This window comes from Chaetodon trifascialis, chromosome 4, assembly GCF_039877785.1.
Source record: "Chaetodon trifascialis isolate fChaTrf1 chromosome 4, fChaTrf1.hap1, whole genome shotgun sequence".
NCBI classification, from domain to species: domain Eukaryota; kingdom Metazoa; phylum Chordata; class Actinopteri; order Chaetodontiformes; family Chaetodontidae; genus Chaetodon; species Chaetodon trifascialis.
Window position 1 is genome coordinate 13320313 of NC_092059.1, and position 21606 is coordinate 13341918.

Below are 21606 nucleotides of genomic sequence, written 5' to 3' on the forward strand. Positions count from 1 at the left end.
AGCATTTTTAATTACCCTTAGATTTCCAATTTGTGCAGAAATCTTTGTTTACCAGATTACAACTGGTTATCCCTACAGGTGACCACTTAGAGCCCCATGTGATGATTGATGGTTTTAGATGAAGGGTAAGAAGCAGCCATGTTTCACAGTAGACATTTTGACTCATCATAGCAGGAAAAGCACCAGTGTTGCTAATAACATTAACAATGGCTCTGTTCTGTTCAAGTGTCTTAGTAGCCAGCATGGAGCCAAATGGAATTCAGCCATCGTTAACTTAATAATTACACTTGTACTTTTCTGCTTTGACTTGCCAAAATGTCTTCAAGGAAAAATGTCTGTTATTTCCAAATGTAATTTCAGGAGATTCATCCATCTCTCATGCTTTATAGCTGGTGTACTCCAATTCCTCTCAAGAGGTTCATTTAGAGTCTATCTGGCAAACGTCTATATGGGCTGTGTGGCAGCAGTCCAGTGTGAGTTTTACATTTCTTAGCATTTCTTTGAAAGAAGCCTTTGAAGAAAGACCTGCAGTTAACCTCATCTTGGATCCGCCCTCTTCCCTTGACTCCTACCCACTGCATGCTGGGATAGGCTCCAGCTCCCCTTCACCCTTAGTCAACAAATCTTTCTCAAGATCAGAAATTGTTCTAATAAACTGTCCGTACTTGCATGTACAAGGTAACCATGTACTGTAGATGTTTCTGACAACATCAACATCATTTGTGGGAATAGTCGTGAACGCATCCTGGAAGTCAGTATTACAATCTGTTTGCCACAAATAAGAGACTTGAAGCAACACATCCTGTAATGTCTTCAAATATGATGTTGAAGAAATAAACTCTGTCTCTTTAATAGAAATACTACTCCATCTCCCATTCTCCATGCCCCCCATATGCTCCCCCTCCCACTCAGCAGCTCTCCCTCACTCTCCATTTACTGCTCCTCCCAGCAGCATCTACACTCACAGCTGAGAGGAAGAATTGAAACAACAGCGCTCCGTGCGACTCACAATCCATGCCATTTAGGACGTATGCAGGAAACGCCCTCTTCCTCTGCTTCTCGTCTGCACTGGAAAAAGGTAGAAAAGCTTTACTTATTGTCCTGAATTTAGAGTTTTTGCAGTGCGTCAGTGTGCACATTGTCTGGTGCTTCCTCTGGATTCATTCATCTGTGACTTGACTGTCACTGCAAAATCAGTACAGTCACTGCCAGGGTAAAGCTGAAACTGGATATTTGGGATGATGTTATTTTAACAAAGCATTAAAAGAACATCTGAAATCTGCTCTAGAAGTTTAATTTGAATTAAGACAGAAACGGGTGTGGAGCCAGAACCAACAGCTCACTGCAGAACTACCAGAGGAAAGCTCATCAAACCTCATCAAGTTTGTGTTTCAACTATCCGAGGTCATACCTGCGTCTTATCTTCTGTACTGAACCTGTGGTGCACCAAAATGTCAAGTCAAAAGAACCGAGGGCTTGTGGTAATAAATGAATCATCCTTTGGTATCATAGTGTTGCAGCTGTAACGGGAGCCATTTGAAAAGGGTGGCATTAGCACATCAGGGTTGTTCCTCACTTCCTTTAATTTTTCTCGCCCCGTATGCAACATGTGTGATTCACTTCTTCGGAAACCCAGAGCATGCTCGTTCATGCTTGGTGTTGCTGGTTGCACCCCTGATTTACAGAAGTGTCTGGGATTCCCCTGGACTGAAACATTCTCACTTCTTCTCTTTGCACATTTCCTCTGCAGCTTCTCCCTGAAACAAAAGCTAGCTTCAGGCTTCTTGTTCTGCTGTTCACTGACTCGTCCGTCTTCATTGTACACATGTAACAGGTGCTTTTATTTGGACTTAACTTATAATACAGATGTTTGACAGGAAGCATATATGATGTTGCACTTTTAGAACAGTGTATTTCTGTCACAGAATCGTCCTTTTGGATGTTATTCACCTTTTAGATATGCTATCCTCTATATACACATGCATGATTATATTTATTATTAACATGTATGTCAGCAATTATTTGATGTTAACACTGATCATCTGTTGCTAATAATTGTTCTACTATATGTGTTTTTTTGTGCAGATGTTGCGTGTGTCAGCTGAAGACCATAAATAAAATCAATTTAATCAATTCTTTAAGTGATATAAACAGAAATTTGAGGTTTTTAATCACAAAATATGCATATTAATATTAAAGACTTGCTGTGATAATAGTCATAAATCCATACGTTCCTCCTCCACCCCAAAATGGACACCATGTCAATCCTCCATTGCATGTGCATGCTTCAGTCCTGCTGTATTCATTTAGATAGTAACGGTAGTTGGCCTTTGCCATCAGCAAACCTGCAATCGGTGTCCCGGCAGTCAATAGTGTGACTCGAACACAAGAGGCATTATCACAGAAACGACGAGGGCTCTTCACCAAGCTGCCTCTGTGACAGTCTCTAATGGGCCAACAGCAGCACTGAGATTAGACAAGGACCTGACGCGGGGACAGAATAAATTGCTGGTAGTTACGCTCTTTACTTACGCATGATCTGAAGTGATCACTTCTGAGAACCTATGCGTGAATGTCGCTGCGGATCCTTGTTGCGTGACCAACAAAAGATCTGCCGGGGATGGTGATAGCTGACGTGACAGATGCAGTGCAGGTAGCCATGCATTCTGATTTAAGTACAGTAAAGGGAGGTTTCGCTTTCACATCTACACACAGCAGCTCACATACTCCAGCCATGGCATTATAATGATCCAATCTGGGGTAATGGACCATAATGTGTCCTTTGAAGAGATGGTTCATCAGCAGTGTTTGACTCAAGATGGATAATTTAAATTGAGCCAGTCAAGCTCAAGCTGTGTCAGTCAGCAAGTAAAACTGAAATTGTCAACATCTATTTTCCTCATCACAGAGAGAGAGAGAGAAGTGGTGGTGAGCCCAGTGAGGCACGCATATTTTAAGTCACTTTGCACTCTTCAAGAGAGCCCTTTTTTCAATAATCCATTATGCATAGCAGCTCTGGCTCTCCCTGGTATTTCTCCTACCTTCTTGACGTCAGTTGCCATTTGTGAGGGTTACCCTGGCAACGGCCAACCTCCCCGGGAGATGTCTGGTGGATAAGACGGCCCCGATAAAGCCTCTTAAGGGTCTACTGTTGCTACACCTTTTAATTGCCTTTGATACAGTGGAAGTAATACACGGAGGTCGTCGGGGCACCTTGCCACATGTGGGCAAAAAAAATGGCAACATGTAGATAAGAATAGGCTTTGAGAAGCTGCTTCAGATTGACATCCCGTTATCTCCACTTGATTTGATCACCCACGTATTGGGCTCATTTTTGAGCGGTCCTGTGAAACTGAATTGGACGTAATAGATCTATTTTTGGCCATGCTGTGTTCTACTCTTCAGTTCCACAGAAGGCACATGTGTACAGCCCATTTTAACAATGTGCAAGTGTAGTGATGAGATGCTATGAAGTGACTAGATACACCACGCAGCTCATTGTGATGCCTCTGGACAATATGTGGATGTTATTATGAGATTTTACACATATTTGTATATATGAAGATCAAATATCATCATAGTTATTCATGTGATCCAATAAAGCCCTAAATCCACTCTTGCATGCAAACTTGTCCATGCACATTATCGATTGTTATGGTACATTCATATTTATTTTTGCGCAGAGGCCATTTTAATTTTGCATCTATGCAAAACATCAGATAACAAACCGTAGGACGAAAAAACTGCTGCCTACAAATAACAGCCTGTTGTTAGTTGAGCCTTTTTTTTTTTTTTGACACAGTCATAAATAGATATGGTAACTTCTTGTTATTCCTCCCAAGCCATGAAACCACCCTTACATTCAAATTATTTCCTTCAGTGGCCTGAATGTTACTGTACTTGAGCTGCGTTACTTGTGCACAACCCTTGCTGAATTTGCATCCATGCAAAAAAATCTCATGCGTAGAAAACAATACAGCTGTGACATACTGTACACAATACCCGTTCCAGGCTCCAAGAGGCTATTTATAGCTGCACCAACATGTGTGTCTTTTTTTCCCAGACACCAGGCTATTGATGTGCTATTTTTACAGTGTCAATTTGCTCCCTTCCTCTCCTTTTGGTTGCCAAGCAATAGGCCAAGAGATCTGATTGGCCAAGGATGTGCTTTTGGACACCTTGACTCTTATTCTCAGCTGGCTAATGAAGTCAATCTTTTTGCTCACTAGGGGCAGAAAGTGGAAGAGGTGCCTCTTTCTTACGGTGTGTAGCCCTGTAAATCGACTTCTGGTTCAGAAAGGCTAACAGATATTGCAGTAATGAATTGACTGTTTATAGCTAGAGATGAATTTTAGTTGCATTGCAGTTGCGCGACTTATATTTAGCTTTGAGCAATCATGAACACATTTGTTGAGCAACTTCAGACATGATACGACAGAAGGCCCGAGATGACTGAAGAATAAGTCATAATGCAAGTTATGGCAAAAACCTACAAGTGTATCAACGCTCATACTGTCACACTGTGCATTTAACAATAAAACCATTCAGACATCATGATTATTGTGAGAATGTGAGGACTATTGGTCTCATATGTACGGGCAGATCTGTGGTTACGATTTGTCTCATCCAACTTCCCTGTATTGTAGAGGATATTCAGCCAGATGCAGTCAATTATATGATAGTATAGAGGAATCAATAAACTACTATTCATTTTTAGAACAAAAGTCCAGAAACATATGAAGAACACGTACTGTACATTCCTGTATGTATTAATGTGTTATATTTTAGCCTATTTTCAGGCTGCACTTGTGACAAATCAGGCACAGCATATGTTTCTGCAATCACGCTAATCCTAATCCTCATCATGTGTTTAGGGGGAAATTGGTCTGACACACCTAAACTACTGCTGTGTGTGTGAATTCAATTAGACTTAATCTGACCCCATGCCACTCCGAAAGGAAACCAAGGGCTTGGCAACTTTCATCCTCCCTCCATTGATTGTGGCTCATGCAGAGATATGGAAAAGCCTATCCCACTGCTCCCTTTCATTGGCCCCATTAAAAATTCATCCTGTCCTAATGGAGAGAGATCCTTTTCAATGAGCCCACTGCAGGCCAGCTGTGGTGTGCCGGGGTGAGACTTGGCACAGCTGTGTCCTGGCACAGTTCGAACCTTATACAGCTGTAAATTCTTATTTTGGGTGCTTTTTTGGGGGTTGAGAAATAGATTACTCCTCTCTGGTCTGTATTCTAGGATTCAATAGTGTAGTGACAGGAAAAAAATCAGTTGTAAACTCCATTGTTTTCATATCACTTGGTACAATAGGATTATTTATTATAAGCATATCATGCCTGCAACAAATAATTAATTCAGTTATTTATTAATTTGGTGACTGCATTACGGAATAATCAGCGTTCTACGAAATGTCAGAAAATAGTGAAAATGCCCATCACAAGTTCCCAGAGCCCATGGTCACATCTTCAAATGTTTGATTCTGTCTGAAAACCCAAAGACATGCAGTTTACTATCAGAGAAGACAAAAAAAAAGAAAAAAAATTATAAAAATTCAAAATAATTACATCTGAGAACCTGGAACCAGTGAATTTGTGTATACAAAATGACAAAATTAAATCATTGCGATGCTAGTGGCTGATCAAATATCTGTTGATCTATTAAGGGATTTATTGGCTATTTTTTTCTTTCTTTTTATAAGCATGTAGGGCTCTCACTCACAATTACTATATATTGTTTTATTGATTAATCAGGAAAATCATCACATCTGAGATGCTGGAAGCAGAAAAAATGTATAGTTTGAAATATTTTGTACTTCTGAGTTGTTTTCATATACAAAATAACCAGAGAAAGAAAACTTAACTTTACAGCAATTATCATAGGTTACAAGGTAAAGTTACAAATGGTAACAGATGAAATTCATAGAGCAAATTTAAAAATACTGTACTTTCCTCACCTCCAGCTTTAATATGAATAATGTACACTCAGACTCTCCAGGCTTATTCATTGTATTAGTATGCGAGTAAATCACAGAGTGTTTGACCAAAAACTGGCTTTGCAAACCTGAGATGAAGTTTATTTGAATCACTACTACTACTACTACTACAACAACCACCACTACTACTACTACAGGCTTTATGGCTCTAATATTTGTTTCCTGTATCCCACTCGGTTCCGTTTTGTTGAGGGGGCTGACAGACGGTACCACTTACCTCGTAGGTTACACAACCTATTTCAGACATTTTCCCAAGATCAAAGAAAATGTTTTTAAATAATGCTTTGGAGCATTGACTTAAATATAATTACTGTTTTGATTAAGGTCTGATATTTTAGAGCCTATTATGATAGTTAGATTATAAAAATATCAATCTACTCAGCACCGCGCACCCCTCGGCGTAGGCTGTTGCCATGTTCCCACTTTCATGGGTGTGGTGATTAGCTTGCTTGGTGAAAATTTTAGTGTAATCCGAAAGGAGTTGCGCCCGCTTATGTCGCTTCAAACCGATTAAATTGTCTTAAAATTAACACGTCCGGCTTTACGATTTCTCTCACAGCTGGGACCATGATTGTCGTGTGAAAACGCATCGGTGTGACTCGGACTGGAAGGACGAACAGAGCCAAAAAGCCCGTTTCAGGTAAGGACGTGCTGTCTTGTCTTCATATTTTGGTGGCTTTAAGGCTATTCCCCGGTTTGCTCACGGCGGTTGTATTTTATTTCGCACTAAGGGTGAGAAGGAAAAATATGCGTGAGCTTGAAACATTGTCGGTGCTGTGAGCAGCAGTTGAGCTCTTCACATAACTGTTCTCAGGCTACCGTTTGCCTGAGTGCTGTTTTTCCTCTAAAGCCTATCCCTCCACTGTTTAAACCTCTGCTGTCCAAACGCGGCCTTTTTACGGACTGTCAACTGCTTCTCAGGCGGAACTATGGGGGCAAAACCTTTAACCAGAAAGCGCATATTCGTCTGTTCCCATTTCAGTTTTGTCATTTGTGTTTGCACGTCACCCTGCATAGCTTTTTTCTTGTCTATGAGATATACGTGCCAGTCCGCCTTCGTCCGCGCGGCAACTGGTAGCGTGATGGGGCGCGCGAGTCTTGCAGTTTGTGGCTCGTGTCAGAAACGCGTCTCAACTCAGACCAACTGATACAGATAACACTAATAATGTGAAGTAGCATCAATAATGTTTATGTCATCTGGCGACTCCGCATGATGTAACATTAGCTGATGATTTCCTGTCTTGGCTGCTGTTGACAGTCAGTATACAAGTCAGTACAGTGCGTTGCTACTGACGGACGATATTAAGTTAGCGTTTATTAAAGTTAATCGTTTATGTTTTAATATATGGTTAGTGCTTACTTACAGATTTTAGATGTATCGCTGTTGGTGGCATGTAAAGATGGTTAGTGTAGAGATTTTGTGAACAAATATAACGTTAAATCTATATAAAATGGGTATAATGGGCAAGCAGACAACATTTAGAATAGATTCATCACTTAACACTAATTCAACTTTTAAAGCCAAACCTTAAAAAAGGCCAGAACTGTCTGGTCCCAGCCTGGCATTTGTAAGGATTTGTTACTTTTCTCAGTTTTATATCATTAGAAATTGAATATATGTACATTTGTGATTAAAACAAGCAGTTTGAAGTTGTCACTTTGGGTTGTGTGAACATGTGACAGCCGTATTACATTATTATTTGTTGTTCATCAGCAACAGGTGAATCAATAATGAAAATAATAGTTGCAGCCCTGCAGCCTGGTTAAAAACAACACTGGAAACATTTTGCATTACTCTGGAACATTAAAGGTAATAAATAGTCCTCACAATAATGCTGCTTGTGTCAGGCTCATAGGGCTGGGCTGCTAAAATATTCAGTATATCAATATAATGATTTATGGACTTTCATTTGTATTGTGTCACAATGAAGAATTGTCACTGATAACTAACTAAAGGAGTTACTGATGTTTCTGTTTTACACCTATTGAGAGCCAAAAAGTGGAACACAGCTATTTTTATTACTGGACTCATTATACAATAACAGGAAATCTTGATCTTCCATGTAAAAAGATTGTGGTGTACTTCATGGATTATGTATGTCTCCAAGAAACGGTCTTGTCCACACAGACTCCGACCAACTGGGTTCTTGTAGTTTTGCTTAGTAATTACGTGACTGCATCATGTGTTATTCTGTAGCTGTCTGGTGTAGGTGGGGTGAAACCTGTGGTCAAAGTAGGTCATAATTGCCATCACACGTTCATTCGTTGTGTTCCTGTCACTTCCCAGAAAAATTAGAGTCTAATTTTGCTGGGGACCAACCAAAACACCTCTTTGATGGTCCTGACTAATAGTTAAGTGGTTTGTCTTCCATGCATTTTCTATAAGAAGTGTCTTATTTAGTTTAAATTCACTTAAAATTTAGCACCTATCAATCCCGCTCAGTGAGATTCAATTTTTACACTCTTTTTTACTATTTTCATTACACACACAGGCTTGACATGCACACACACCACAGCAGTTACAGGTTTGGTGCCTTGTCATGGAGGTGAACTGGCTCCTCTTCAGCTACCACTCCACATGCCATAACATGGCCAGAGCTGGACTTGAACCAGCCACCCTCCCTCCGGTTCCCGAAGCCAAGTCCTGATGGACAGAGCTACTGCCACCCAAAACTGTAGACCAGAAGTCGAGCCTGTCTCCATTTCCTGTTATAATTTATGGCACATAAACAGTAAATGAGCGCGTATCCGCTGACTCAAAGAAAGAGATGTGTAATCTTGCCTTACTGGAATCTCACCAGGTATTTCCTTCATACTCTGCATGTTTTGAATAGTGACTGGGTTATGTGAACAAGTTTACACCTGGTCTAGCTGCCCTGCTGAATCCAGTTTTCACTTTCACACACCAAACTGTGGCAAGTTTCCTGCTCTTTTTCAGCGGGGCCCATTTGGTACTGACACTCATGGCTGCTGGAATTGGCTGTAAGATAGAAACTGTGAGGGCAAGATCAGGCATAGATGGAGGTGCAGGTTATTTTTTTGTGTCAGGTGTTTAACAAGATTGAAACCTAATCATTTGAAGAGCAAATTCAGCATCCTCCCGTAGTCTCTAAATAGGTACAGAAAGTGAATTCATTTTTCAAAGTCTGTTCATTTTTGAACTGGAAGTAAGAAAACTGGCACCCAACTCTTACAGCGTGATTATGTTAATAACAGATATAAAGACTACTGTAAACACTGGTGCTCACAGTTGTTCAGATCAGGCTGTTCATAATGTTAATTCCTGAACTTCCTGATCATTTCATGTTGTTGGGCTCCTGTGGCTTTGGGTGCAGCTGCACCGCCTGCACCTCCTGCTGCTATGTTCACCCGTATTTGTTCACGATTGTCGCAAATGTGACTGACTTTCTACTGTGTGTGACCCAGAAGGAACGCAAGGTTAAGTTAAATACAAAATATGCTGATGAGTGTTATTACGCCATCACGTGAATCAAAACACTTTGATCTCCTTCTGTACTCAACATGTTCTCTTGAAGCAGTTATTGTCCTGTGGTTGTGTATTTCCTGCTGAACTGTCACTGAGTCTCCTGTAACAAATATATTGTGACCAAGCTTCATTATTGTAAACCAGAGACTGTGACTTTACTGTGGAGAAGTTCAGGAGATCTCTCTGTGTCTCTCTTTCTCCGTCTGCGAGTAGCATAAAATGAAAAGTGAATGTTTGCATGCCAGTGTCGAATGAATTAATCATAGACATCTGCAACAGCAGACAATAACATGTTGACAGCTGAGCCAGATGTGAAAATAATGCTTGTATAAAAAAACATGTATATGCTATTTTCTCATAAAAAAGGGCTGCAACTAAAGATTATTTTCATTATCAATTCATCTTCTGACTCTTTTCTTGAATAATCAATTAATTGTGCGGTTTATAAAATGGCAGAAAGTCAATCGTGGGAAGAAAATGCATGAGCTCAAGGTAAAACCTTCAAATTACTTGTTTTGTCAGACCATTAGTCCACGACCCAAATATGTTCAGTTTATGATCAGAGAAGGATAAGAAAACCAGCAAATAATGAAATGATTATTCAGTTATTAAAATAGTTGTAGATTAAATTTCTGTTATTCAATCGATTAATCAGATTTCAAAATGTGTTAATACGTTTTTCATTTTCTCAATATGATTATTTTTATGATACCATTTAAAAAAAATCTGTCATAATTTCAGTGTATGTACAGCTTTATGGATGTGATGCAAAATGTATGCGTAGCATTATGGGTATTTCTGCTTTTGTTCATCTTTGTCTCGAACCTACACTGTTTACACACAGATGGCAGCTGTTCGGTCCCAGTTCACACCCAGTGGTCTCCTGCTGACTGCTGGGACCTTCAAGGCTGACCACATTGGATGGGTGGTTGGTTGGTATGAGAAGGGCAATAGCAATAATAGCCTACCATGGCCAGTCTCACCAACTGCAGTGGTGCCAAGCAGCACTATCTACTGTAGCTGGCAGCCACATACTAAACAAAAGGCAGCTCCAGCACACAGCTCTGCCTTTGTCGCCCCTGATACTGTGCCATGCTCTAGGCCTGCGTTGGCCCAACTGACTGCAGTCACACACAACAGGAGAAAAGACACACACACATTCATGACTGCTCACTGAGGTTTACAACAATAATTTGTTAAAGGTAAACTTTATCTAGTCCTCTTGTAGGGACCATTCATCTGTGTGGCAGCTTCTTTTGCCTGCGGTTGATATGTGGCTACTTGTTACAGCCTTAATGAGTGACCTTTCTAAATGACTAATATTTAGGTCCCATTTGCGGATCACTGCCATGATATGCCTTAAATTGGAGCTGTCAGTTTTATCCGAACCAATGGGAAAGCACCCTGACACATCACGTTTCTCAGCGTCATCTTCCATCATACCTGCGTTATTCTCCACCTCATCCCTCTTGTGTGCTCTGTTGCCTTTCACGTTACAAGCCTCAGGCTGAAAACATCAGTTGAAAATATATAACAGAGTGTAGAAGGTCATGTCGGGTGTTTTGGTAGTCCGCAAGGCGCTCTGTGTGACGTGGCAGGTTTCAGAGGCATAATGGATCCATGTCAGCCATAGAGCAATACCACATCACAGGCGAGCTGACGCTCAGAGCTTTTCTTCAGGCTGGTTGCGTCAGCTGGAGGAGAGAGTGACGTCACTCCTGAGCAGCTGAAAGCATTGCTTCGCTTGCTATCCCTGATGCCTCGTTACTGTCAAAGACCTCTTTAGCTGAGACAAGAGTCCACGATAAACAGTCCAAGGCATCCTCTCCTGTGTCAGTAGAGCAGAGGCATAATGCCAAGTGAACCAAGAGTCTAAAAGAGTGGCTTTCCACATACTTACTGTATCTTAAAAAGCAATCTTAGCAGCATGAATGTCAAATTGTCTTAGTTACAGTATGCATATGGTATTTGTATAATGTTGAGGGTTTTGTTTTGTGGTGAGTAAGTAACTGGACCCCAATGGTTTTAAAGCCTCTGTAAAAACAAAGATAAAGACAACCTCCTCTTCACATTAACATGATTTCCTGTGGAGAGGAAAGGCTGGACTCGGTCTAATTGTTGAATTATAGAAAATGGAACTGAAAATTTAATCTCAGAGGGTTAGACTTCTGGACAGCAGACTGTAAAACAGCCTGGAATATGTGTGTGTGTGTGTGGGGGGGGGGGGGGGGGGGGGGGGTTGTGGGGCGTGGACCAAACATTTCTGAGGAGTGTCTAAGTGCTTTCTGACCCACATTCAGGCTCCCCAAGGTAAAGGAAGTGGCAACTTGCACATGCATACTGACACACACACTCACACACATGCACATGTGAACATCTGTGTGTATGAACGAACGGATGCCTAATCTGACACACTTAACCCAGACACAGGAAACATGCTCACATAATGTATAGACACATGGACAAGTATATGCACAAATGTTCACTTTCTCATTTGGACATGTTGTCTGAAATCACCCAGATCTGCATACAGTACACAGCACACAACACAGCACACACATGCACGCACACACACACGCATTTGGGGCTCTTTGGGGCGGGCCAAGCAAACAGTGCAATGCAACAACACAAAAGGCTGATTGAGTCAGGAAAGGTCAGAGCCTGGCTCAGATGGCCTTTTGAACCAGTCTGGGGGTGTTTGAAGAGCCAGGCCACCCGCCAGGCCCCCGCCCAGCCCCACCCTCTGCATCACCCTCCTTTGGTCTGAACCCATACAGGATACCCGTGTTTGTCTGATGGAAGTTCCCATCCTTCACTCTCCATCCGCCTGTTGAACTCATAGTATTTCTGTCTCTCTGTCTTGCAGGTGTCAGCTGGTAAAGCGTGTGTGAGTGTGTGGGTGTGTGAGAGCGTGTGTGTGTGAGAGCGTGTGTGTGTGAGTGTGTGTGTGTGTGTGAGTGCGCGCGTGCGGGCACGTGTGTTTTCCCAGTCCAGTCAGTATTTGGAGCAGAGTGTGGCCTGAACACATCACAGAGGGACAATGAGCGAGCTGGAACAGTTGCGGCAGGAAGCCGAGCAACTACGCAATCAGATCCGGGTATGGCAACATTTTGTGTGCATGTTTATGTTGATGTGTGTGTGTATGTACTTCACACGTGTGCCACTGTCTGTTCACTGTAAACTATGACTCAGACAGTTTCAGATGAGACGGTGACGCATTCGAAATATAACTCAGTCAATAATCAGCTGCTTTCATTCTCATGCAGAAATTGATCTCTAAATGTCAGTCGCTGCTGTTTGATGATTCTGTGACCACCCAGATGTTCAGTGTCTGGTAAAAACGTATGCCACGTGTTTAGACACCTTAGAGAGACACAGCTTAGAATTGATTTAGCCTTTTTTTTGTATTATAAATGTGTGCTTGTGCAGAAATCACGTTACATTTAGCTTAGCAGTGACAAAATAAGCTGAAATGTGGTCAACGTGATTTTTAAGGTTTTTGTTGTTTTGCAGGATGCCAGGAAAGCCTGCAGTGACTCCACTCTGTCACAGGTAAGACTTCCTCTCCACAAATACAATATTGTCTAAACAATTTGAAGTGTATTTTCCTGCAGTTGAACAAATTTTGCAGCTCTAAATGTCTCTAACCATGAAAATGTGAACAACATCTGCAGATTTTCACATGGCAAATCACTTCTGTGAGCCAAGTAAATACATCTATACAAAGAATTAATCTTTGAGCTATTAATTAATAATCTAATCTGTTCAGTCCTAGAGTACAACCCTGATTCCAAAAAAATTGGGATGCTATGTAAAGCAGTTAATACAGAAAGTGATCATTTGCGAATCCTTTTTGGCATATACTCAAATGAAAACAGTACAAAGAGAATATATTCAATGTCTTATCTCATCAGTTTGATTGATTTTTGTAAATATCTGCTTATTCTGAATTTGACACAACACGTGGTAAAAATGTTTGCAAATGATTGCGTTCTGTTTTTATCATATGTTTTACGCAGCATCCTCACTCAAGTCAGGGTTGTAGTTGTAGCCATGCGCACAGTTTTGAATAAGATGATCTCACCTGTGAATACAGTTACAGCAAAAAGTCCAGCTGTAACAAAAAAAGTCCACTCACTGCAAATCGAGATAGAAGTCTCAAAAACATATTAGAGATGTCACTTGGCCAGCCGTCAGCCTGTCAGCATGTATAAACTTAAATATTCCACAGACATTATACACCAACGTAAGCTCTGCTACTCGTCATTGTCCATTGTTGAGTGATGCTGGCCTGTTTTTGCAACCTCAGCTAGAGTCCACTGTTTAGTGATGTGTGTGTTTTTGGTGAAAATAGTGTGTGTGTGTGTGTGTGTGTGTGTGTGTGTGTGTGTGTGTGTGTGTGTGTGTGTGTGTGTGTGTGTGTGTGTGTGTGTGTGTTGGGGGGGGGGCTCAAGTGTCACTGCTCATGCCTCTTCCTGTGTTTTGGCAGATCACAGCTGGTCTGGATTCAGTGGGCCGGATACAGATGCGGACACGACGCACTCTCAGGGGCCACCTGGCCAAGATCTATGCAATGCACTGGGGGAGCGACTCCAGGTAGTGTAGTTAGTCCACAGACAAGACAGTTATTGGCAAAGAGCAGGATAGGACATGAACATTTTTATTCCACTCTTTTCAGGTTTTTGTGTTTTGTTTTGTTTTGTTTTTTTTTTTTGTCTCAAATTTTTCATTGTGTTAAAATTTCTGTTAAGTGGCAGACAGATAATCTGTACTTTAAGATTACATTTAACTTCTCTGGGAAGCCTTATGGTATAGAAACACAGAATCTGTCGACAACATATCTGAACGCACCAAACCAATGAAAGCTCTGGCTGGAGGGTGACGTTGGCTGGTGCTTGGTTTTGACTAATCCGTTTTCAACATGGCGGCCAGGTCACAAACTTTCCTATTACAACTACACAGTACATTCAATTATCTTCGTGAAAACATTTTAGGTGAGAAATAGGCAATGCAGCAACAGAATCTGGATTCATATTTATCAGCACTGCTAGTTTGGTCTAATTCTTGTGAGCCTGGTGCATTATGCCGGACGGACTCATTTATATAAAGCTGGGGACGAGTCAGGTGTGGTGATCCCTGATGCCGTGTCGTATCCATCATGCATTGCGTGTCCGCATCTCCTGCTCTACATAAATAATGAATTGGATCTGTCGATTTGGCACTTGATCCAGTGTGTCTGTACCTTTACAGAAGAGAGTCCTGCAGCTTTACACCCTCAGTCCACTGACTTGTTTAGACTTGTTTTCACACAATACTTTGGTGCAGGTTTGATATTTTCTTCCGCCGGCTGTGTGGTGTCATTTTCTGCTGCTTTAGGTCGCTTGCTTGGTTGTTTCTATTCAACACTGCACAAAATAAGACTGCTCTGTTGTTCAAATGAATTATCTACAGTGGCCCACAAGGGACAAGAGTCCCCAAAAATTCTAACATCTTAACAAGCACAAAGGGATGTGAATAATAATCACCACAGTTTAGCCCATTTTCTTTTCTATTTTTATTTAGAATTGTACCAACTTTGAAGGTTGTCTGAGTCAGCGTTAATTTCGTCTGAGTCAGCGTTAATTTCTGAGCAGACTGTTGAACTTCTAGACTGCCAATAAAATCACCAGTTTGGTATTAGCTTAATCTCTGTCTTGGAAAATAAAATCTTAGATAAGTAATACCATCAACTTGACTCTCAATATCAAGGCTGTGTAGCATTTAGCATAACTGCAGTTATGGCAGCATATCACAACCAAAATACAACTCTAACTGCAAATATAACTGGTACAGTTACATAAAATGCAGTGGGTCTCAACAGCTTGTTTAACTGTTATGAAACAAATTTCTTTCTCTGTGTTTAATATGTCTGTGTCACTCTTTATCTTTCTCTCTGTCCATCTGTCTCCCAATGCAATGCACTGGGACAGTGACGGCAGTCCCAGGTGTGGGGCTATACTACTACAGTACCATTACTACTACTACTACTACTACTACTACTACTACTACTACCACCACTACTATTCTACTAATATGACTAATACCATCATAATTGACTGTCACTACTGCCACCTCCACTACTACTGTACATCAAGTGGTAGCACTGTTTTACGCCCTCACTATGAGCACAGTAATGATATTCACTGGGCACAGAGACAGACCACTTATTTAACATTTCCTTAAAGATGCAGTTTGTAAGATCAAAACCTTTGACAGTTTCATAAGTGATGATTCAAAATTAATCAGTGAGCAAAGTTCCTCTGTGTCCAGATTGGAATAAAACTGTGGATGCACGCATTGAGTCGCCCCTGAATGAAAACTTATAAACTGCTTTTTTAACTGTTTGCTGCAATTCTGAGCACCAAGAAAAAATAGTATAGTATGCATGCAGTGCACTGATCGTTATCCATAGGGAATGAACTGGGAGTTGGTGAAGCCAAAAAGTAGCTCTGTGTTTCGGGTAAAATTTTGAAAACATAGATCACTCTCCTCTGTTCTGTTGAAGCAAATTAGTTTGAGCCTTCTCTCACCACTAAAACCTGTGTTTGAGTTGAACGGTGTCTGACGCAAATACTCAATACAAATACTGGTCTTACCTGCAGCTGATGATGCACGGGCTGCTCAGTCCTGATTAAGAGAGAGAGTGTGTGTGTGCGCGTGTGTGTACGTGTGTGTGCTTATTTTGTATACAGCCACTGACATTTTCGCATCATGGCTCTCCTCTTGATTGTATCATAGCACCATCAAACTACTTCCTGTCCCCGGAGAGATGGAAACACCCAGTCAGGATGGGAGGGGAGGGGTTCCAGCTGTCTCTGCTTCTGCACCTCCTATAACTCTCAATCTTTACTGACCCTTTCTACTGCATCCTCTTGTCTGTCACTGTGGTTTTGCTGCCCCACCTCAGCTTCTTTCCAGTTCTTTCTCAACCCCTCAGGCTTCTACCTCCCAACAGACAGCAGGGACTTTTACATAACTGGGGTAATGAATATTAGATGGAGTGGGACATTAAAAGTGGCTTCCCTGGATGAGGAGACTTCGACCAGGAGGGGGAGAAAGAGGGAAGATGGAAGGAAATGGGGGCAGGGAGCTCACGCTGAATGCTGTTTGACAGAGCACCTTATAATAATTCAGACAGTATAGCACAGTAGTCTGCAAGGTGGCTGCCTCTCATTGCTTTTAATGATCCAAATGCATGGACCTTAGATAATGTTTTTTTGTTATTGTTTTTTTCAACATATGAGCCTTGTCTCATGCTGCTGTTCTTAACTTGTTTCCAGGTTACTTGTCAGTGCCTCACAAGATGGAAAGCTAATTATTTGGGACAGCTACACAACAAATAAGGTGAGATTATTGATAATCAATGATAGAATGTATAATATGTATACAAACAATTGCATTAAAATCCCTGTCACTGATTCTCCTGTTTTGTCTTTGGATTGGAGAGGTGTGCAGGCTGTAATTCATGAACTGACTCTCTGAAAACAACATTATCCAAAGAGTTGTGTTGTGGATTGAAGCTTCTAAATTAACTTTAACCTCAAAGACTTTGACCTCAATTAACCCTAAAGCTCAACACCACATCCTTTATTGTATTTAAGAAGGAAATTACTCTCTTTGTCCTCAGATGCATGCCATCCCGCTGCGCTCTTCCTGGGTGATGACATGCGCCTACGCCCCTTCTGGGAACTATGTGGCCTGCGGAGGCCTGGACAACATCTGCTCTATATACAGCCTGAAGACCCGCGAGGGCAACGTGCGCGTCACCAGAGAGCTACCCGGACACACAGGTGGGCAGAGCCAAGGAATAATGCTCATGAAATGAATATTGCATGTTATTTATATACTAACTGACTTTGACAGTTACATTTTTAGCGTATCCTGACCTGAGTGCAGCAATTCCAGCATCCTGATTCGTCTCATACCTGTGACAGACATTTTCCTTTACTGTAGTTCTAGATTTCAGATATTTCACTGGCTTACATACAGTATGTCTCCTGGTGCAGGCATCTCCTAAAGGCGTTCATTTTACTTGCCTAGATCACTGTGTGGTTGGGTCAGTGTTGGTTGGTATGGATTAAGGGTGAGCTCAGCTGCCTGGACACAACCAAAATGAGTGTGACTGCTCATCAGGTGTCCCTGCTGCAGGGAAAGAAATCACTCCTGGTTAAAACTTAAACACACCTCATCTGATGTTGAACCTCTGTTCATCTCCAGGTTACTTGTCCTGCTGTCGTTTCCTGGATGACAACCAGATACTAACCAGCTCTGGAGACACCACCTGGTGAGCGACTCCCACCTGCACAGCTGAAAGAATGGAGCTCTTTACAGGATAGAAATGTTGTGTTGATATTCTTGTGTCCATGATACAGAGTCGAAATATCGAAATATGAAGCATTTTTCTCCAATATCCACCCTCAATTTGTGTGAATTTTGGCCATAAAAATGTAAAAATCCACATAAATCAGAAAATTCTTGACACAGTAATCCATAAAGTGGCAGTTTATGTAAAACCATTTTGCCTCTCACACACACAACCTTCCTGTGCTCTATACTTCCCACCGCTGCCCTCATAATAATTCAGGGGTCACTTTTGTTACTCAATCCTAACCACTTCCTCCTTTCTTGCAGTGCACTGTGGGACATAGAGACGGGTCAGCAGGCCACCACATTCACTGGCCACACAGGGGACGTCATGAGTTTGTCTCTAAGCCCAGACTACAAGACCTTTGTGTCAGGAGCCTGTGACGCCACCTCCAAGCTGTGGGACATCCGTGACGGCATGTGCAGGCAGTCCTTTACTGGCCATGTGTCCGACATCAACGCCGTCAGCGTGAGTACTGAAACTTCAGCCACCCACACTGCAGGAAGGGAGAAAGTAAAGGATTGATTCTTGATTTAAATCTGTATAACACTGGTTTTGGTTAATTTTATTTTATCTCTGTTGCATTTGAATGCAGTGTTAAGTTAAAGACATGTTTATGTTGAAATAATGTACAAGTAGTATGTCTGTCATATTGGTTTCCCCTCTTCTGAACATGATGTGCAAATATAGACATTTGAATGGTTTACCATTTATGATGATTGAACCTCACTTTCCTTAATTCAACCTGCTTTTCCTCCTGCAGTTTTTCCCCAATGGGAACGCCTTTGGCACAGGCTCAGACGATGCCACCTGCAGGCTGTTTGACCTGCGTGCCGACCAGGAGCTGATGATGTACAGCCATGACAACATCATCTGCGGCATCACCTCCGTGGCTTTCTCCAAGAGTGGCCGACTGCTCCTGGCCGGCTACGACGACTTTAACTGCAACGTCTGGGACACTCTGAAAGGGGAGCGAGCGGGTAAGAGATGCATGGTATTTCTTTTCATTTAGGAGACAGGAGAAGAGACTGCCTTGATCTAAAGAATGATTGGATAATTTTAATAATCAGTGAATGGTTCAAGAAAAAATGCCAAACATTCTTGAGTTCCTGCTTCTCAAATATGTGAAATTGCTGCTTTTCTAGACTGTTGTTCTTGCATATTCAATTCAGTTCAATTCAATTCAATTCAATTCAATATTCCTTTATTCGTCCCTCGAGGGGAAATTCCGAATTTCACAGCAGCATCAATAACAGAATAGAATATTAAAAGACAAAGTGCATGCAGTTAACACAAAGTATATACAAAAGGGTGTACCGGGAATAGTATTTACAAACCTAAAATATTGCACAGTTTACAGAAAAATATTGCACAGATTACAGGCTTTTATGTACTGGAATATTGCACAGATTATTGCCCAGGTTATTGCACAGATTGTTTCCAGAAAAATTGTTCAGTTCAGTTATTGCACAGAATGTTATGCAGATTATTGTACCGCCTACTTGGAGCAGTTTCTATTGTAAAGTCTGATGGCTGCAGGAAGGAAAGACCTGCAATACCGCTCGTTCACACACTTTGGATGTACCATCCTGTCACTGATGGAGCTCCTCAGTGCAGTGAGTGTGTGTTGGAGGGGGTGGGAGTCATTGTCTGAATTAGGATTTTTATTACTGTTTTCTGGTGTTTTGTGGACCAGCGGATTAACTTAGAAAATAATCAGCAGATTAGTTGATAAGTAAGACATTTAAAAGATTTTAGGAACTGGGAATTTTTAGTGTTTGTGCTTTAAAAAAGTCTGTAACAACTAACTGATTATCAAAATAGTTATTTTTGTGTCGATGGACTCATCAGTCAGTTGACTTATGGATTTAGCTGTAATATGAAACATAAGTAGCATGAATATGAACAAATATCCGAATAAGTATTAATTAATGATTTTATGCCTGCAGATCTTCAGTCATATCTGACTCTGGTTCATGATCTTTGACCTCCAGGTGTTCTCGCGGGCCACGACAACAGAGTCAGCTGCTTAGGCGTGACAGAGGACGGCATGGCTGTGGCCACTGGCTCCTGGGACAGTTTCCTCCGGATCTGGAACTAAACAAACCTCGTCCCTGTTGTACTCAATCACTGCCCGCCGACCCCCCCCCCCCCCCCACATATCCCAACTCATCCGCTGGGCTGGACCTGCGGGGTGCACGTTGCGTCACCCTCAGCTCTCGTGTCCGCTGGCGACCTGCCCACCTGTGAGAAAAAAACAACTCTTTCTACCTTTCAAAGTGACGTTTTTTTCACCCAGCTATTACACAGAAACAAAAAGTAAGAACCTTTCAGTAGAGTGGTCCAATCAAAACTACAAAAAAAAAAAAAAAGATGATGAATGAAAAACTGAAGGAAAAAAATAGAAGATTTTGCCCTCAAACCAATTCTCTAGAAGGCGATAAAGAGCGTCTGTTACCGTGACTAACAAACAAGATGAGCATCGGTGTGTAATATGTAAATGTATATATAAAGACAGTATATATGTATAGCATTATGTGTGTATATATGCAGCATATATGCATATATAATGTGTATGTATATATTTTTGTAGTTAATTTCCCACCCTTGCTTTTTTATGATTTGGGGGGTTTTATGATTTATTTTAAATGTACATATTCACATTACTACACAGCGTAATGCCAGAAACACTTCTTTCATTGTGTGTGAGTGCCAGCGTTTTATCATGTCACCTAAAAAGTCTTGGTGCATTTTCTAACATTTCTGGTACTTGCTGAAGAAGTGAAGCCCACTCATCCAGCAGCAAAAGAGGATGCAGCAAGTAAAGAAAACAATGATTGGGCCCAGCTAAACTCACTTTCCTCGTCTGTCTGTGCGTGTGTGTAGTGTGGTTGCAGGGAGAGGACATAACGCATGCATCCTCTGTCTACAAATGTTGCATTCATGTGAATGATGGCTGTGATATTCTTTTCTTTAACTACACGACCCCTGGCATTCCTCACCACTGTAGTTTCATTTGGAAGCAAACGGTCACACTGCTGTTGTAATGACGAGAGAGAGAGCTTCAAAACAACATGCAGTGTTTTTCAGTTTTCAGTCTGGATTCAGCTTTAGCTGTAGACCAAGATAAAAAACTTCATGTTACCAGAGGCCCTGCCTCAGCCTCTATGAGCATGGATTGTGGTTTCAAACCATCGGATGCTGAATATCTGAAGACCACATTCATTCCAAGCGAATCAGCATCTGTGTGATATGATCGATATCCCAATTATGGTCCTCAACAGAGTTAATGTCCCCGTCTCCTGTGGCCTAGAGAATCTGCTCTTTTCCTTAAAGTCAAGACGTGCAGGCCAAGCTGCCTGTACAACCAACACTGATGGAGAGAGGGCCATCAAGAGAGACACATCGAGCAGAAGCCGTTTTCTACCTGTGAGCCTGTAACGGTGCTGAGGACAAACGGTGGAGCGCTCAGTCGTCATGTGAGGATGTTAAAGGACCAGTAAGGACAGCAGTGACTCTGAGGATCAGAGAGGACACGAGAGAGAGAGAGAAAGGCGTCTGTCAGAGCTCGCCATGTCATTTTTAATCTTTTCTTTTTTCTAAATGAAGGGTCAGCGAGTCCTTTTCGTCGTCAGTAAGGTGTGAACTGCGTGGAACTGAGATCATGTCAGCTGCTCCAAAATCACACCAGTGCCACCACAAGCCTGT

At 41.6% G+C, this 21606-nt stretch overlaps 1 protein-coding gene across 2 annotated transcripts; it reads left to right on the forward strand.

Annotated features, from left to right (window-relative positions):
- Window positions 1-926: 926 nt before the first annotated feature.
- LOC139329841 (guanine nucleotide-binding protein subunit beta-4) lies at window positions 927-21606 on the forward strand. 2 transcript variants are annotated; one of them, XM_070960407.1, is made up of 11 exons: window positions 927-1078; window positions 6567-6647; window positions 12361-12591; window positions 13008-13046; window positions 13984-14090; window positions 16814-16877; window positions 17161-17323; window positions 17751-17817; window positions 18165-18366; window positions 18662-18878; window positions 19893-21606. In XM_070960407.1, the coding sequence occupies exons 3-11, from the start codon at window positions 12535-12537 to the stop codon at window positions 19997-19999; spliced, it is 1023 nt and encodes a 340-aa protein (XP_070816508.1). In that variant the 5' UTR covers window positions 927-1078; window positions 6567-6647; window positions 12361-12534; the 3' UTR covers window positions 20000-21606. The 2 variants fall into 2 exon arrangements, with proteins under 2 accessions (XP_070816508.1, XP_070816509.1); XM_070960408.1 differs by lacking the exon at window positions 927-1078 and having other exon boundaries at window positions 6462-6647; window positions 13984-15478.

What these genes read in the sequence shown, in the direction of transcription:
- LOC139329841 (XM_070960407.1), top strand. Translation starts at nt 12,535, where the DNA reads ATGAGCGAGCTGGAACAGTTGCGGCAGGAAGCCGAGCAACTACGCAAT. An exon ending in GTGACTCCACTCTGTCACAG is followed by an intron (nt 13,047 to 13,983) that starts GTAAGACTTCCT and finishes GTGTTTTGGCAG; the next exon opens with ATCACAGCTGGTCTGGATTC. An exon ending in TCTGAAAGGGGAGCGAGCGG is followed by an intron (nt 18,879 to 19,892) that starts GTAAGAGATGCA and finishes TTTGACCTCCAG; the next exon opens with GTGTTCTCGCGGGCCACGAC.